Consider the following 18431-nt stretch of genomic DNA (forward strand, 5'->3'; position numbering starts at 1 on the left):
GAGAGTTCACGCTCTTTGTTGGACTAGAGTCGTGCACATGTTCGTATAAAACGGATTAAAGTTTCTTGATTATGTGTGTATGTCATACTTCAATTTTTTTTGTATCATGTGAAACTTGAAATTATATCTCTTCATATTTATAGTCTTTTGATGGTTTACAAAGTGAGTATTTTTTTGACTTAAATTCTTCATGCATAGTCAAATAATGGTTATATGCAGTTGACATCTAAAAATAGGTATTCTCTTAAAAGATCATCCTAAATTCTTTATACATAGTCAACCATCTTGCTAATACTGAAATTTAAGAAGCCTCAAAACAAGCAACGCGGAACTGGCTTATTAAAATTCACCTATAATCTTCCATTTTCTGATTTCAAGAAATTATTTTTAAGCAATAAAGAAAGTGGTTTAAGGAGCAATACAATAATACAATTTTTTTTCTGTGTGATGTGTCACTATATCTATATGTGTCGGGACTATACAAATTTTCATTTCATGCATTTTATCGTTCATGCAAATGAAGAAGTTTTGGTATTCCAGAAAGGTACAAGTCCAATTTTTGCTAGAAGATGTGGCTCATATGCACATATGTGATTGTAATGACTAAATTGTCGAGTTTTTTTAAAGATTATCTTGGTATAAGAGAGCTTAGTGCATAGGAACTCATCTACATTTTTCATCTAAAGATACCATGACTAATAATTGATCCATTACCTATCTTTTACTACGTGGATATCATCTAATACTTGAGCTTCTTTTATTTCATTGAAGATACCAAGTAACCAAAGCTGGTACAAATATCTTACACTTTATAGAAGTTGATTTAAAAAATATTTTAATATTAAATTGTATTGTCATGTTCATTTTATGCTAGCAAATTATAAATTTATGGATGTTTTAGCTCTCTTACGTACTCTTAGGTTAAGGTGTAATATTAGTTCCATTTGCAAGTTTTCATACCATTCATATTTATACTGGGTCTCTTATTTACTTCTATGTCTCAAACGCATATGTTGATAAAGAGGAACTCTCTTAAACATGTATCATATTAGAGGGGGAAATTTCTTTTTTTCGGACATGCAGTTTTATTTGACGCGAGTCTTTCACTGCTTAGTTAAGACAATAAGATTGTATTATTAATTTGCAAGGAAAAGCATATTTGGCATATGATATATGCAATATCATCACGTGCGTCATTTTTCACCGCTAAGAAAGATTCAAGGACACTTCGTATCACTGATATCCAAGGGAATGCTGTAGGATTTATTTTTGTGACGCTGTAAGCTGGGCGTTTTTCATATGTTTTACATTTTATTTATTTTATTTTTTTGTGACGCTGTAAGCTGGGCGTTTTTCATATGTTAGTTTAAACCATAAATGTATAATTATCATTCTTTATCAAGAGGATTCATATTACAGAATAACGTCTCTCAAATCTATAATATTGTAAGGAATAATAACGTTTAATGGCCGTAAATTATATAACCCCAACCGATTAATTCTTTTTTATCATGAGTTCAAGTATTACTAATGTGTAACCATGCCGATTATTGATTAAAGATTTAATGTGGGTTGTAGTTGTAGTGGTAAGGGGTATCGTTCAAACTCGGACTTATGAAGGTGAAGGATTTTTAGATTTATAAAAATTATATACACAAAAATATTAACAATGGTGCAAGAGGTACTGGGGTTTAGGATTCCACCGAATTCATTTCTTAAGGTTCAAATAATGATTCTTTTAACAATTATAGCTCAGTAAATATATAAAATATATTGACTCTTATTTTGCCAAGATAAATTCTCCAAATATTAGATGTAAATGTTATGCATGAGGCATCAAATCATCTAAGCTAAGCATGCCGCATCAAATCAAATGACAACTAATTTTTTCAAATCATAATTTCAATTAAAATTAGTGCAAAAGTCATGAGAAGAATTAAATATAATTACCCAAGTGTGAAATAAGGCTTCCTCCATCACCCCAGTGTTGGGGTTTAGCTCCTCATATTAATCATAGTCTCAAAATATATTATTATTGCTCCAAAGTTGATTACAAATGAGTAAACAATGCAACAGAGAAATCGCAACAGAAGTTTCTGTTGCGAAGACGATGTTGGACTGTTACAGAGAAACAAATGGTGACGAAAAATAAAGTTCTGTGACTGAATATGCTGTTGCGAAGATGAAGAAACTGTTGCGATTTGGATGAAGAAACCGTGGCCGATTCCTTGTTCTTCAGAGCAGCAGCAGCAGCAGTTTCTCTGTCAATTTTTCTCTCAATTCCTATGGATTCTACACTCCTCCTATCGACCCCAAACTCTCGAAATCCCTTCTAATCGACCCAAGGAGTCCTTTTATACCCAACAGGCGCGTTTAATCTCGCCATAACTCGAGATAATCTTCATTATTGCCGCTGTCCAAAAATAGGGAATCATTGCCAAAAATAGAAGACTCTTACGTACTCTTGCTTCCTGAACACTCCCAATTGCCTTCTACACGCCTCAGCACTCGTCCAATGCTAGTATAACTCCTCCATGCACGCTATAACTCCAGTTTTGCTTGCTTACAGTGCGTGTTGCTCTGTTTTGGTTTGGTGAATCATCACGCGTTTTCCAGCCAATTACGATCAAACCCACTGCCAAAAATGTCTTCCTTAGGATATATCACATCTTCCTACCAAGTTTGAGCCATTTAATCGCACCACAACACCTTCATTTTGTCGATTGAAATTCTGCCAGTGGATGAACCAATTTTCCCGCCAAAATCGAAATTCAAATGAAGAAGAGGGTGTCCTGGGAGTGCCCTTAGTAATTAGGTTACCCCTTATCCAAAAGCGAGAGTCCGAATAACAATTGTCCTCCGGGTGCCAAAATCAACTTTTCGAGCCAAATTTTCCAAAAAAATGTTTATTTCCTAAAAATACATAAAAACACAATATTAGTACAAAAATAGAGTTCCAACAATACGGACATTGAGGACAAATTAGACACAAAAATGTGTCTATCAAATACCCCCAAACTTATTATTTGCTAGTCCTCGAGCAAAAATTATTCTTGAAAAGTGACCGAGTTAATCTCGGGTGGGTTTATCAGAGGTGTACCCACAAAAACCAATACTCCAGTCCCTAGCTATCTACGCAGAACCTTGGAAAGCACTAAAGAACCTCCTTGGTTGGCATACAATTATTGACTCTAAGAGGAAGAACCCTGATGCGAAATTCCAATTGTGTACACGAGTTTGCACTCAAGCATACTAATTCATATAAGTGACAGAGCTCTACTAAGATAGTTTCACGATGGACATCATACTCGGAGTCAGACTAATCACATGAAAAGATTAAGAAGATGGAAAAAGAAAAATGTAGATGGTTGAAAAGTGAACGGTGTTTCCCATATCTGTCTGAAGGCCTCTGCCAAGGTGAACCTAACCTAAATGACTGAGATACCGGTCTGACTAATATTAACACACTGGCATATACAAGGGAACCAGTGGTCAATAACTTAAATCTAGATCAACAAACTGGCAAATACAAGGGAACCAGCAGTTGACTACACATAACAATAACCATTTTTTTTTTTAACTTAACATGAATAGATCTTTTGGATCCAAGCGCATGCTTCTTGTCAGCAGATTACACGATAGTTCCCACGGGTCCTGCATTCCACGCTTGCTTAGGCGACGGAAACAGGGAGAACACACGCATATTGCTATCCAAGTGTTAATACTTATTCCGATTGGTCTAACTGGTCCGGTCTTTTTTTTTTTTTTTTTTTTTGAAAAAGGTAACTCAGTCACTCTATTTCACCCTAGCAAAGGTAACAACTTGAATCGTGTGCCCCACCAAATCACTTGAAACAAAAGAAAACTAAAAATAGAAAGTGAAAAGGACTCGACAAGATATGGCGAAACTATCATGTTATTTCTAACACCTGAGCTCTGTGCTTTTATGAATAGACTCTATAGATGTTTCCATCTAGTCAGATTGGTTCCTCAACTCCTAAAACAAAAATGTTTCCATCCACTTAGATTGGTTAGTGCTATCCTTAATACGCATAAATTTCTAGGCTCTGGAGTTTATTTATTGCAACTAAAAAGTTTCTCCCATACCCCCAAACTTAAATCTAACATTGTCCTCAATGTTCTAAAGATGAAACTAAAAGCATGAACAAGGAGAAATTGTTACCACTTGAAGCAAAAGAGATAAGGAAGGATATTACCATGTCGCAAGAATATTGGGTTACCTCCCAAGAAGTGCTAAGTTTAAAGTCTTCAGCCAGACGTAGGAAAGGTTTAGTCAACTCGAACCGTATAAAGTAGCCGGAATAACTGTGGGTCTTTAAAACCAAAAAGAGCTGACAAAAGGAAACTGCAGTGAACCAACGAAATGAACAACACTAGCATGCCCTTACCTAGTTTCCTGATAACTATCGCTAATTGTGGTTCAGGTTCAGGCTCTATGAAAGGGTCTAAATAGAATATTTTCATTGGCTGCGTTTCTTCATAGGTTGGATCCAAATTATTAGGTCCTAGAGTCTGGAAAAACTCAAATAAGAACTTGGAATCACAAAGTAATAACCTAAATAATTGCGGATCCTCTAAGTCAATCAGATATGACTTACAAAATTGACCACAGTGAGAATAGTGGTCATTCTTAAGCAAATGTATCGATTCTAATTTCCTAAGGCATTTAGGTTTAGTCTCACAACTTAATATTCGACACATTTGGAATATAAACGTTCCCACAGTTGGAAGAAAACTATTTGGTGGGAAAACAAAATCAATCTTGGTATTATTGCCTGGGTTAACCACATCAACCAGAGGATGGGTTTCTAACATTTGAGACTCTTGTTGGATATCATTAGGTTCTGGAAAACGATTATGAAGATAATCTTGTAAGATGGTTGAGGCATTGATGTCAAGTCCCAAGTGAGGGACCTTACTAAGAGTTAAAGCACATGGAGAATGATACTCACCCCCAAACTTAGAGTTTTCGGCGTCTCTAGATAGACTGGTCATAACCTCCCTAATTTCTAGGTCGGCAATTGATTTTTCTAAGTCAGGTTCATCCTCGCTAATCTCTACGAGTTCATCTAAGACTATTGTTTCTAAATCGTTTGACTCGATCTCAAGATAAACTGGTTCCTCTAAACCATCATCGGTTTCGTAAACAGGACATACTACATCGTCTGAAACGGGGGTATCTCTAGTCAAATCCTCGTCCTTTTGAATAGGTGAATAATTTTTAAAATTATTAGGATCTGAACCAGAAATAATATAATCATTATAAGGCTCAACTGGGGTAACAAATTCCTGATCACTATTCCCACATATTTCAGATTCTTCATCATCACTATCCTCATCATCATGATACAATTTTTGAAATTCAAGAATTCTCAATCTTTGTTCCAAACTACATGGTCTATGTTTATAATATTTCTCATAGATCGTTAGAGGTGATTCCTCAATAAAAGTTGGAGTATCCATATATCGCTGCCCACGCATATATTCACCAAGAGTCATTTCCGAAGACGTCTCTTGATAACGAGAATTTCTAGACATATATTCTCGCAACGTCATCGCAGGTGGCGTCTCCTCAAAAGGATTCATCACCGAAGAAATATAAACTACAGAGGGATTCTATACAATCACAAACAAGGCCGACTCGACTCCACCAAAGCAAACCTAAAGATTTCTAGCAAACAAAAAGCATGATGGCTCCACTTAGATTGTTTCTAGACCAGCTTCTATCTTTCGAAAGGGAATTCGTTGCAATTTGAGAAAACCCCTCTGGAATCAATCCGAGTCAAAGTAAGTTGAATTGAGGCGAGGGAAGCTCAGTGGAGCTTTGATACCCAAGGCCTCACCGCTATCACAAGGCGGCGCAGTCACGCATTCAACTCACAGAAACCATCATGAACTTTGGAGTGTGCTTAAAGAGCAACCAATATTTTTCGAACGAGTTTCCTATTAAGCTCGTTACCCTATCGGTCTCGTTCTATTCCAAATTTTAAGCTTGGGTTCGCGTTAGGTTTCGTTTTCCTAAGGCGGGCAAGAAGGGAACGGTGATGAAATCCGAACCCTTATCTTGTTTAGGCCAGGCCTTGCCCTTTACTAGGAAATAAAGACAGTCGGTTCGTCCTCAAACAATTATCACCTTAAGGCAGACAGTAACCCGCTTGCAGGAGATTCGCGGGTGTTTCGATTGGACTTACCTCCCGTACCAGACGGGCGATGAACCGTTGTCGTCGACTCGGGCCACGACTCCTATGCCGTGTGCGAACCCGAGGGGCCGAGACGATATAGTAATCGTCGTCCTTCCCTGCACACAGTTTATATAATTTTTTTTTTTTTTTAATAATAATACCCTTCCGTAGGGTTAAAAAAACAAAGTCCAATTGTTTAAAGTCCAAAGTCCAAAATAAATAAATAAAAAATTACAGTTTTCCTCACACACTCTAAAAAAATTAAAAATTAAATCCTAAAATTGTCCTTTTTTCTTCTCTTTTCGCTTTTCGCTTTAAGATTTTTCCTCTCCAAGTCCTTAGTTTTCACTTTGAACCTGCAAAATAAAGACAAAAAGAAACGTAAAAAGGAACAAACAATTCTAAAAAAAATAAAAACCTAAAAAAAAAAAATTCTACCTAAGCACAAATCCGCGTCGGCGGCGCCAAAATGATTAAAGATTTAATGTGGGTTGTAGTTGTAGTGGTAAGGGGTATCGTTCAAACTCGGACTTATGAAGGTGAAGGATTTTTAGATTTATAAAAATTATATACACAAAAATATTAACAATGGTGCAAGAGGTACTGGGGTTTAGGATTCCACCGAATTCATTTCTTAAGGTTCAAATAATGATTCTTTTAACAATTATAGCTCAGTAAATATATAAAATATATTGACTCTTATTTTGCCAAGATAAATTCTCCAAATATTAGATGTAAATGTTATGCATGAGGCATCAAATCATCTAAGCTAAGCATGCCGCATCAAATCAAATGACAACTAATTTTTTCAAATCATAATTTCAATTAAAATTAGTGCAAAAGTCATGAGAAGAATTAAATATAATTACCCAAGTGTGAAATAAGGCTTCCTCCATCACCCCAGTGTTGGGGTTTAGCTCCTCATATTAATCATAGTCTCAAAATATATTATTATTGCTCCAAAGTTGATTACAAATGAGTAAACAATGCAACAGAGAAATCGCAACAGAAGTTTCTGTTGCGAAGACGATGTTGGACTGTTACAGAGAAACAAATGGTGACGAAAAATAAAGTTCTGTGACTGAATATGCTGTTGCGAAGATGAAGAAACTGTTGCGATTTGGATGAAGAAACCGTGGCCGATTCCTTGTTCTTCAGAGCAGCAGCAGCAGCAGTTTCTCTGTCAATTTTTCTCTCAATTCCTATGGATTCTACACTCCTCCTATCGACCCCAAACTCTCGAAAGCCCTTCTAATCGACCCAATGAGTCCTTTTATACCCAACAGGCGCGTTTAATCTCGCCATAACTCGAGATAATCTTCATTATTGCCGCTGTCCAAAAATAGGGAATAATTGCCAAAAATAGAAGACTCTTACGTACTCTTGCTTCCTGCACACTCCCAATTGCCTTCTACACGCCTAAGCACTCGTCCAATGCTAGTATAACTCCTCCATGCACGCTATAACTCCAGTTTTGCTTGCTTACAGTGCGTGTTGCTCTGTTTTGGTTTGGTGAATCATCACGCGTTTTCCAGCAAATTACGATCAAACCCACTGCCCAAAATGTCTTCCTTAGGATATATCACATCTTCCTACCAAGTTTGAGCCATTTAATCGCACCACAACACCTTCATTTTGTCGATTGAAATTCTGCCAGTGGATGAACCAATTTTCCCGCCAAAATCGAAATTCAAATGAAGAAGAGGGTGTCCTGGGAGTGCCCTTAGTAATTAGGTTACCCCTTATCCAAAAGCGAGAGTCCGAATAACACTTGTCCTCCGGGTGCCAAAATCAACTTTTCGAGCCAAATTTTCCAAAAAATGTTTATTTCCTAAAAATACATAAAAACACAATATTAGTACAAAAATAGAGTTCCAACAATACGGACATTGAGGACAAATTAGACACAAAAATGTGTATATCAATTATACATTGATACAAGCACAAAGTCAATATTCGTATTATAAAACTGTTAGCGATTCCGAAATATAGATATAACACTTTTTAAGGATATGAAAGAAGGATTCCCAACCGAGATTCAACTTTTTGAATTTCAAAAAAAAAATTACTAAACTTTTTTTTAGCACAAAATGACAATCTATTTAAATGATGACTGAACTGCATTTGTAATTTGGAATGCAATCGACAAGTTGCTTTTATTCAAATCTGGAATTTCTATGTGTTCCCTTTTGGGACATTAGGTTTTCAAGTTTGTTGGTATTATTTGCAACAACTACGAATGTATGGTTATCTCAATTACAATAAATGAAAACGGGCGCAGATCCCAGTGTACACACTTACATTGGATATCTTAATCACCAAAAATATATTTTCTGCTGTATATATGTCAGTGTACATCCATATGGATATCCTAATCGCCATTTAACAAGAAACCGATCTGGTTGATGTTAATAGTATCGATCAAAGCTTCGAATTTAATTTGAGAAAGATTACAGTTCTCCTAGGATTTCCACGCTGAGCTATTGGTAGTCTCACAAGAAAAAAATATCTAACCAACAGAAAAATAACTCATAGCCCTGTGCCGTAACGGTACGGGTCATATCCTAGTAATGAATAAGACACTTACAAAATGTAGAACATTGGATGCCAACGGTCACATGTGATCATCATTTGTTTGCTTTTGTTGCCGAATATCGATGGACTTGACTCTGGCGGTGAGGTAATTCTTTTTATGGCAAATAATACGGCCGACCGGTTCAGGTGTGTCATACTATAATTTTTAGTTATTTTCACCCAACCCTAAAAAGTTGTCGTCAATAACGTATTTCATCTTCTCTCTCTTCATTCATATTCTTCATCTTCCTCATCTTCTTGTTTCTGTAACTTTTATTGTTGGTTTCTAAAGTTTCTCATCTCTCTTTTAGATCTGGTATCTTTCTCATTCCGGTATCCTTCTCTTTTGATGTTCTTGTTCTTTTTTTCTCCTTCTGTTTATAAAAAACTTTTGCTGCTGTGAAGAACCCTAACGGTTACAGAATCCATATATCCCTCAGATTTGTGTAGCTATGAATTCTCTTTTGTTGTGATCCCATCAATGACCGCTCAAACTCGTAAGTAAAATAGTGTAAGAGTTTTTAAGCGCTGATTTACATCTATATATATCATTATATATGATCTGTGTTTTAGAAAGAGTTACTAGTAGAACTATCTGTATACCTTCGATGTTAGAGAGAGTATATGTGTAAAAGAGAGAGATGTATTTTTGATAGGTTTTTTTTGTTTTTTGTTTTTCTTTGTTCTTTCACAAAATTTAACACTTATCCGTCTTGTTTTATTTTTCTCAAAGCAAGTTTGTATGAAGAACAAGGAAGATCGTTTTTTTTTTTGTTTTTTTTAGTATCTTAGAAATCTAAGGAATAATTGGTAGTGATGGTGTTTCTTAGCAAATTTGAGTTACATATACTTGTCAGTTGATATTTTTTTTTTTTGATTGATATCTGTTTTTTGCAGTGACGGAAGTAGGGGTGACCCCTAGAACGAGTAAAAACTTGTATAGGCTACTGTAATTCTTTTAAAAAAAAAGTATTTAGCCCAGGTAAGAATTTTAGATTAGCCCAATGTGTTAGTATTAATGTGTTTCCCTATCGTATCCAGTATTCATACTCTTTTACCCAAATGGAGCGTCGAAAGAATTCCCTGCCCTGCTCAATCTCAGTAAGTATACTAATTCTGGTTAGGAATTTTAGTAGGTTCAGTGTTAGATAAATTGTATTTCTGAAAAAGTTGCTTCACTCAACTTTCATTAATCTTAGTAGGTTAAGTGCTTGATAAATTTGTCTCTGCATTTCTCTGTTTTGTTTAATTCAATCTCATCTAGGTTGTAATTTTGCACTCGATCTATGTATCCATCAAGAATGATGTGTTTTGTTGCATCAAGCTGTAGTTATGGTTCATTGTTTCTTATTGTATTATCACATGTTCATCATTTTTACAGAAGTTACCTTGTACGACATTGAATTAAGAAGAATGTAGCACTTGGAAGGAACTAGAGTGCGGTTGTATATTTCCTGAGCAATATATTAGTTCTATAAAGTGTCTCACTACTTCTCATGCTGCGGCTAAACCTGAGAATGTTTGTTCTGTTGCCTAAAGATCTGGAAATCATAAGTGGCTGTTCTCTTTCTCTTTGAGAGATAATTGCCGTTTCTTGTAGTCTATAGCAAAGAGATTTACGTTTGTCCACTGTACTCTTTTTCCTTTTTGGTAAGGAAAAACTGTGCTAAGAAATTTTCTCTTTTTATAACAATCTTAATGGACAGTGATCTTTTGCAATTAAATTGTCTCAGCTTCTCATATCTAAACCTTGTAATCTTTACTTCTTTCCTCGTAAGCAGTTTAATGAACGGCACTTGATATGGTCTTCGTTTACGTTGTTATCCATTACACTTTTCTAGCCCTTTTAAGTTGTTCTACTTCACTAACAGTGGATATTTGCTTGGTGAATTTTCAGGGGTGTAGCAGTTGGTTCATTTTCTGGTCGCCTCCAAGCGTGGTAGTGGTCATCTAATGTTCCTTTATTTCTCATTTATGTTTCTTCTTCTATTGAGGTTAGAGTTCGGGACGATCAAGAACTCAAGCTCTGTTGTTGCAAGTTCTCTATTCTTTTCCTTGCCACTATCATATTCTCTTTTCAATTTCATGGTTCGTCTACTGTTACAAACTTTTTTTGGCTCCCCAGACATAAATTCCTAGTTCCGTTGCTGGTTTCTTGGTACTGTTTAATTCTAATTCTAACGAGTACCAATACATTAAGTGCTGCAAACAGGAGGGCAGGAGGGATGTTTCTGATCTTCATCAAAGAAACATGAAAGAAACCGAAAGGCCTACACCTTTATAAAAAAAAGATAAGTTGCGGATGGAACACTTGTTATCATGATTTTTATTATGAATCAAGCAAGGTATGTATTCGAACTAACTTTTGTTGTGCTTTGATATGGAAGAGCTTTGATGAGCTTTTACCGTTAAGTGTTAAATTATTACGGAGGAACACCTAGTGTTCTTGTTTATGCTTGAACTCACCTTATCAATTATCAAATCAGTAACGTGGTCTTTGTTAGGCTATTGTTTCTCAACCATATGGAGTAAGACATCAATTTGTCCAGGAGACCAGTTTTGTTGATTGCATGATGATCTCCCCTTAAAAAACACTGCTGCGTGTAAATGAGTTGCTCTACCAACTAAGCTATAGCCCTTGTGATAGATAGTTTATATCATGGAAATAACTTCTTGTCAAGATTAATCTTCTTCGATCCAACATGACAGCATCTAATCTGTTTCCTGCCAAGAATCTGTATTGCTTAAAAATAAGATTGCATCTATAGCTCATCACTCTCCATTGGATAAACAACTTGTAGGAAGGGATGTGAACCCCAGATATGCAAATCAAGTTGAGACCAAATTGCTAAATGTTAGAATTTCAATGATGATACGATTTTAGTTTTATTGCCACAATAAAATATCTTCTGTTCTTTTTGTACATTGTATCATTCATGTGAAGAAAATGTTATGCCCTGTGTATTTGGTAATAAAGGATCTCCTGGTGTTATTGTTTAGATAATTGTAGTATTTTTGGAATGTTTAAGTTTATCATCGGTGCTTAGGAGTATAAATCTTGATAACTACTAAATGAGATCGCCTGGAATTTTTATGTATCTTGTAATTTTAAATTTTGCGTGGAGTTGATACAATATTTCTCGTCTTGAAGGTGTTCTTTGAAACCAGATGATATACAACTTTCTGGTACTGTCAATTGTTTCCATGGTATATTCTAGTATTCACAGAATTTTAGCACAATTATAGACAAATAATCAAGTGCCTCTTTTGAACAACATTGGCTAAGTGGAATCATGGTACTAAGTAATTATATATTAGTGTGAAATTAGTTTTATGAAAGTGAAAGCATGTTGATTCATGATGTGCACAGTGATATTTTTGGACGAGTCCGTGCATTTTGTTTCTTGTGAGTTTCCTGTTAAATTTACTTATCTTCAAGGGGCAGCCTATTATTACCGTTACCGAGGCAAAGTGGTTGTTTATTCGGCAAAACAAACTGGATCTTGTAAAGTTGGTGCAAGGTTTGCTACAATCTATTCAAGATGGCATGGTTTTGGCTATTGGGTTTGGTGTTCTCTGGAGAACTTGTCAAGGGGTCCCTCTCTTCTTTGGTGCACCAAAATTTGTGGATTAGAATACTTTTTGAACTTCACAAGTCAAATTTGTTTTTGAAGAAATTGGTTTGTTTGTGCCTGACCTTAGCTTTGCAACTTGATAGAAATGTGTAGTCGAGACTTTGTGAAATGCAGGTCGATCATTTGTTTATAAGTGCATTTTTTTTTATAAAATTGTTAATAACTCGTCTGACTGGTCTGTGTCGTATGGTGGCACACAAAACAAGAACCGGGCCTGAATTGTAGAATTATTTTGGCCCAAACATATATATATATATTATGTCTACCTCTATTGAGACGAATATACAAGCCCCAATATAATCTCTCTCTCCTTGCCCGAAGCCAAACCAAACCCCCAATTTATTCACTCTCTCGATCTCCCTGTGAAAACCCCAAAACTGATCGAGATCAGATGAAGGTGTTATGGCAAATTCCTAAATCAAGTCTTCCGAAGTCCAACATCACTCAGTGGTATGGTAACGTTCAATTTTAGTATGAAATTTTGTTTTCTGTCCGCTTTCAAACCCTAATTATTAGTCGATTATTACAGCAAGCGATTCATTATTACTGCTCGTGTTTATCTTTAAATGCTGATGTTATTACAACAAGCGATTTAATTTTAGTATGAAATTTTGTTTCCTGTCCGCTTTCAAACCCTAACAGCAAGCGATTATTACTGCTCGTGTTTAGATCTAAATGCTGATGTTATTACAACAAGAGATTCATTATTATTACTGCTGATGTTACTCTTTAAATGTTCGGTCTGAAAAACTGAAACCGCAGCCAAAGTACCTTCTCAAGTTTTTACGAAAACAAGTGATATGGCGCTTCTCATATGAATGACGCGTCACATTGTTGCATTTCATGTGATATCGAGTTTGAATGAATGTTTGGTTGGTGAAAATAACTAAGATCGAAATACAACTTAAGAATCCTTTTGACCAGTTTCTAACAGGAAGCTCACTAATCTTGATTGAATATCTTAGATCTCCCCTCGCCCCTCCTAACGTTTACATGGAACGACGATGTTAGTATAGAAGGTGTTATGCACGTAATTTCCAGAGATTAAAATGATGTTACTGATTCGATGTAATTATTGACTTCACACAGTGACACTTCTTCTGATTCCTTATTTGATCCTTTTTAGTTTTTCATGTTCCCATTGACTGTTTCTGGTTGTGAAACAAGTACTTAAAAGCATATTAGAGAGTCTCTTTACTTGCTCTTGCAAACAAATAAAACAATTCACTCTTTGTGCAAGTGGTTTCTTATACACGTTCATCCTCTTGTTAGTAAATCGTCAAGTGAAAGATTGATAAGATGACATGTGGTATTGAACAAATAAGTTTGTTCTGGCTAACACCATACATTCTTACCTAGTTGCATTACGAATTAACTTGTGTGTTCTCAAAATTTCAATTGGGAATTGTGGTTTACGTTTTGTATGCTTGGAAAGCTTTTCGTATCTTATATTCATATATCTGTATAAATTATAATGCATTTGGTGAAGTGTAAGATGTTATGTATAGTTTACATTTTGCCTCTTAGATTCATGTTGTGGACCTGTGTAGTCGTGCGATTTCATCTAGTTTTGCAATTATGGTGCTGTTTTGCTATCTTTTAGTTTGTTTGCGGAAAAATGGAGCAAGCCACTTGATTTTTTCCTTCATTTTCCTATGTACATTTTCATTGTCTTACTACTAATTAGGCACCCAATATTTGATGAAATCCTAAAACAAGTTAAAGAGAATGTTGGGCAAGTGCTGGAGCAAAAAGATGAGAAAAATATCAAAGAGTAACTCTATCGCGATATTGAGCCTAATAATAAGGTCACGGATCGAAATGTGGGCAAAACTCTTATTATGTGATGTTTTCATATTCAGCTGTCTGATTATTGTAGACTATGACCTTAGCGTCTTAGATTACTTACCGGACTTCATTTGCTGCCTATATTGCTATGGTTCAAAAAAAAACAACTCCAAATTGTCTTTTAGATACCGTTAAAAATATTTTTTGTGAATGTCAGAATTGTTTTTGACCCCAGGACTGAGAAGTCCTGCTCTGCCACTGAATATGAGCTTTTAGAAGCTATATATACTACTAGAAGGCTCTAGTTACGGCTAAGTATGTCATTGTATTGTACATAGTTTCACAACTCTTTTTTCTGTATCCTTATACCGCTGTATTGCTCAATTTATCTTCCTTCAAAATTATGTTCATTATCTTCTTTGTCATCATAAAAACTTCTGTTTCTTTGGATTAGAATGTTTGTATGCTCAAGATTGGTTTAAGCAGTACCCTGTGAAGCTTTCTGCATTTGGGGGAAACAAATAAATAACTGCTTTCATATCTTTGAATTTGATATTGAAGATAGAAAAGAAGTAGGTTTCTCATGGGTTCTTCTATGTTTGTCCGACACTTTGGTCCATTCTTTCATGTGATCTGGTTTGTTTGCCTCGACAGAAATGGGGAGAAGAGGTAAGAAGCATCACCACTCGAAGAGGACAAAAATTGCCGAGATGCCGGAACTTGATGAGGCATACCAAGATGGTGAAAAATTCATCATGCACGAAATGGAGGACCCAGAGACATATTGGCGGAACGGAATTTCATGTGAGAAATCGTGTTGGCATCCCCCGGTTAGGCCTGATGTTTTGAGTGCTAATTTTGATGCGTCTGGATCAAAGGACAAGAAGTCCCTTGGCTATGGTTATGACATTAGGAATGGAAAAGGGAATTCTCTACTCGAAGGATATGGCCGAGCCAGGGATCCTTGTCACGGAAACAACACAGGATACATGGAAATCTACGCATATTCGAAGATGTTGCGCAATGTGAATCCCAAATCGTGTCCAAAGCTTGAGGCGAGGTGCGACAATCTGCTTGCAATCAATATCCTCAAAGGTGATGTGGCATTCGATAAACATACTCATGGTCCAGAATTCTGTAAGCTCATGAAATGTATCAGGAAACTTGAGAACAAAAAATACCCAAGAGGATCAAAAGAGAGGTTTATTGGATACAAATGGGTCCGCCGCGAAGAAAATTTCCCGACTTCTATTCCCTTGATATTATGAAGCTGTTAAAAGAAGCAGCAGCAGCGAAACACATAATGGTGTTAAGCCAGCGCCATGGTGGTTGAACAAGAAGCAGATGAATCCAGTGAAGCCAATGTCATATGCAGCACACCCATCAGCTTTAAACGGTCCAAAATTCGTCTTGGATATTGGCCATGGCTTCGAATTCATGCGAAAGCGTAAGTCTAAAATGGTGGTATCTTTGGTCTCAATGAGCTTCCATTTATTTTTCAAGAGCCACTAAGAGTGCCTTCGCTTCTGCTTGAGGTTGTCCAGCATTTGGCTGCTGCAACTTCAGATTTTTCTTGGCAAGTCTTGAAAAAATGTAGAGTGCAACACCTGCAACATAGAAAACTCGGGTGATAGATTAACTGATGGATTGCAGCAGCAGTAGGTTGTTGATTCAGGGTTTGAAAACTGCCAAAGCACATAGTTCTTTTGAACATGCATCATTTCAGAAGTTTGTTTGACCCCAAAACCCGCCAGAATTGGTTTTAACTTTTTTGTCTTATATGAAATGGTACCGAAAGCAGTGAGAAGAGTCGGTCTCTCCAACAATATTCAGCCCTCCAGGCCTTTCAATATTTATGTACCTTTGCTATTTTTGTAAGTTCTGTTAAGAGTCTAAAACAGTCAAACTGATAACTCAGACATATCAAAAATCACTATATATATCACCACGCCCAAATCCATACTTAAAACTTAAAAACATCATATAAATCCCAGAAAAGATGGAATCCATAAAATCCAGCCCCAGTATATTCAAACATATTAATAGATGTTCAAACATAAAAACACGGCTACTAATCAAAATAGAGTGTTCATATCTTCTTTACCATGACCCCCTGTAGTATGACATACCACGAAAAGCATCTGCCCAAAGAATATCTTTTAGCTTTGGTGGAAAATTATCTGGTTTAATCTCACCGAGATCCTCATCATCACCGGCAATCCCTTTTAACTTCTTCCCATCATGCTTTGCTTTTGCCGTTTTTGCCAGATAATGCGCAGCTTCATTACATGCCTTTGGACATTTTTCTGAACTTAGTTCTTTTTGGCTTTTAAGATCCTGGACAAGAGGCCACAACCCCCTATCGCAACCCACAAACCAATCAAGATAAGCCTCACACTTCCTGCAAATTTTGTCGTGCTCATATGAGTTTCTGCATTCATCATTACTGCAGTAACATGCAGCACACATAATGAGACTTTTCAACACTAATCAAATTGCATCGGACAGAACGACCTGGAAGGTTATGATCCTCAGCAAGTTTGACACCGGCCTTTATTCCCATCAACACTTGATATAGAAACGATTTTCCATCTGCTGAGTACTTGGCTGAAGCAGTGACTGGCTTCGCACTGTCGTCATAGCGTAGAATAACTCCATATCCTCCATATCCTCCTAAGCCTTTTTCCTTCTTTCTATAATAAGCATACACATTAATCCAAGTCAAATGCTCTTGAGGATCTCCCTCATTCCACGAAGCAACCCAGTCATCCTTGCTTAGCTGTTTAACAGGAGACTTGCTAACATTGCCATTGTCGCTGTCGCTCTCCGAGTCCTCATCCTGCAAACCTCTTTATTGTCATTACATCATCTAGAAATATACTGAAAAGATGGATAAAGTTCGGGGCTGCAAAGGTTTCGTATATGATCATCTCAATTTTTGTTTATAATAGCATCAGAAAATATTGGAAAAAAAATTCAATTGAGTATTTATAATTACTCACAGTCAGTGATTTTTCTTCTGGGATCATTCCATAATCGGCATCTGAAAACATCGAGGAATTATCATCATCCTCATCTTCTTCATCATCATCCTCATCTTCTTCACTGTCTTCCTCATCTTCTTTGTCGTCTTCATCATCCCCATAAGAATTCTTGCTTGGTTCTTCTTCTTCTGGGTAAGTATATTCTATAGTACTCGTAGTAGAGCAGATATCATCATCTCTTTGTGGTTCAAGAGATTCTTCTTCTTTATAAGCATCTGGCATTAAGTGGTCGACACCGACACCAGGTGTAACAGCAGCAACATTATATGAAGACTGAGCTGACCTCAAAACATTCTTAGCAGCATCTACTGCCATTGCAACCAATTCTTTTTCTTCTTCTTCTACAGTGGGGCGATATTCGTAAACATAGTCGCTGAAGAAGAAAGGATAAGAAGAGACTAATGAGCAATTGTTGGACAGACACCACATATGATCAATTCAAATGACTTTGGTATATAAATCATGAAGACATAACACAATATTATACTATATCTGCCATCTTGGTCTTGAAAGGGTCTGAGTCGTATAAAATGGTCCAACATACATGCTTAAATGTGTAATGTCAAACAAATTTTTCCTTCATTTTTATGTAAAAGAAATACTACATGAGCCTACTGAAGGATCTAACTCAGATAAGTCAAACAGCAGCATAAGAAAAGAAGGAAGAAAAAAAAAACACAAATTAAAAAAGAAATCTGTAGCCTAATACAGAGAAATATAAAATATTATTTAGCTTTGAGCTTGGTTTAAGATGAGTATAAGTGTGTAATACAAAATAAAATAAAATAATAATAGTAATAATTAAAAAACAACTTAAGGTCTGGTCCCTTTAAACTGGATCATACATACAACAATTGATATTATTATGAATTCAAAAGCAGATCATAAGAAGAATGAATACCTCCTTAACTTCATCGTTCCACAAAATTCAAGTATTTCACCTCTACAGATATCCTCCTGCACCCAAAACTTATAAGAAACAAAACAGTTAAAAGGAAAAATCACTCTGATTCTAAGATGAAAACAGCCGACCGAGATTGAGGGAGGGAGAGAGAGAGTCTTACCAGTAGAACCAAGTGATCCTCAAACCCTAGGGTCCTCTTTCAGCGGCTGGCTTTCGTATTTATACTCATCTTAAACAAACAAAACGGGTAGAGGAAACCGATTCAAACCCGGTCTTTTTTTTT

General features: G+C 36.2%; 2 protein-coding genes and 1 long non-coding RNA gene across 7 annotated transcripts; 2 read left to right on the forward strand and 1 right to left on the reverse strand.

Annotated features, from left to right (window-relative positions):
* The first annotated feature begins 8998 nt into the window (after positions 1 to 8998).
* On the forward strand, positions 8999 to 12545 carry LOC113355881. Of its 4 annotated transcripts, none has more exons than XR_003362637.1 (4): positions 8999 to 9274; positions 9675 to 9878; positions 10159 to 10865; positions 10990 to 12545. It is a non-coding gene; the product is annotated as an uncharacterized LOC113355881 (long non-coding RNA). The 4 variants fall into 4 exon arrangements; XR_003362636.1 differs by having other exon boundaries at positions 10159 to 10427; positions 10675 to 12545; XR_003362634.1 differs by having other exon boundaries at positions 10159 to 12545.
* A 159-nt stretch (positions 12546 to 12704) lies between these two features.
* On the forward strand, positions 12705 to 16007 carry LOC113355880. Its single transcript, XM_026598855.1, has 2 exons — positions 12705 to 12862; positions 14855 to 16007. Exon 2 carries the CDS (start codon positions 14857 to 14859, stop codon positions 15466 to 15468), a length of 612 nt encoding a protein of 203 aa, XP_026454640.1. The 5' UTR covers positions 12705 to 12862; positions 14855 to 14856; the 3' UTR covers positions 15469 to 16007.
* A 118-nt stretch (positions 16008 to 16125) lies between these two features.
* Positions 16126 to 18415, reverse strand: LOC113355879 (mitotic apparatus protein p62-like). Of its 2 annotated transcripts, none has more exons than XM_026598854.1 (5): positions 18309 to 18415; positions 18146 to 18201; positions 17203 to 17617; positions 16715 to 17039; positions 16126 to 16601 (listed from the first exon to the last, which is right to left on the reverse strand). In XM_026598854.1, the coding sequence occupies exons 2-5, from the start codon at positions 18157 to 18159 to the stop codon at positions 16513 to 16515; spliced, it is 843 nt and encodes a 280-aa protein (XP_026454639.1). In that variant the 5' UTR covers positions 18160 to 18201; positions 18309 to 18415; the 3' UTR covers positions 16126 to 16512. The 2 variants fall into 2 exon arrangements, with proteins under 2 accessions (XP_026454639.1, XP_026454638.1); XM_026598853.1 differs by having other exon boundaries at positions 18146 to 18213; positions 18309 to 18414.
* Positions 18416 to 18431: the final 16 nt, after the last annotated feature.

Source organism: Papaver somniferum, chromosome 3 (assembly GCF_003573695.1).
Source record: "Papaver somniferum cultivar HN1 chromosome 3, ASM357369v1, whole genome shotgun sequence".
Taxonomy (NCBI): Eukaryota; Viridiplantae; Streptophyta; class Magnoliopsida; order Ranunculales; family Papaveraceae; genus Papaver; species Papaver somniferum.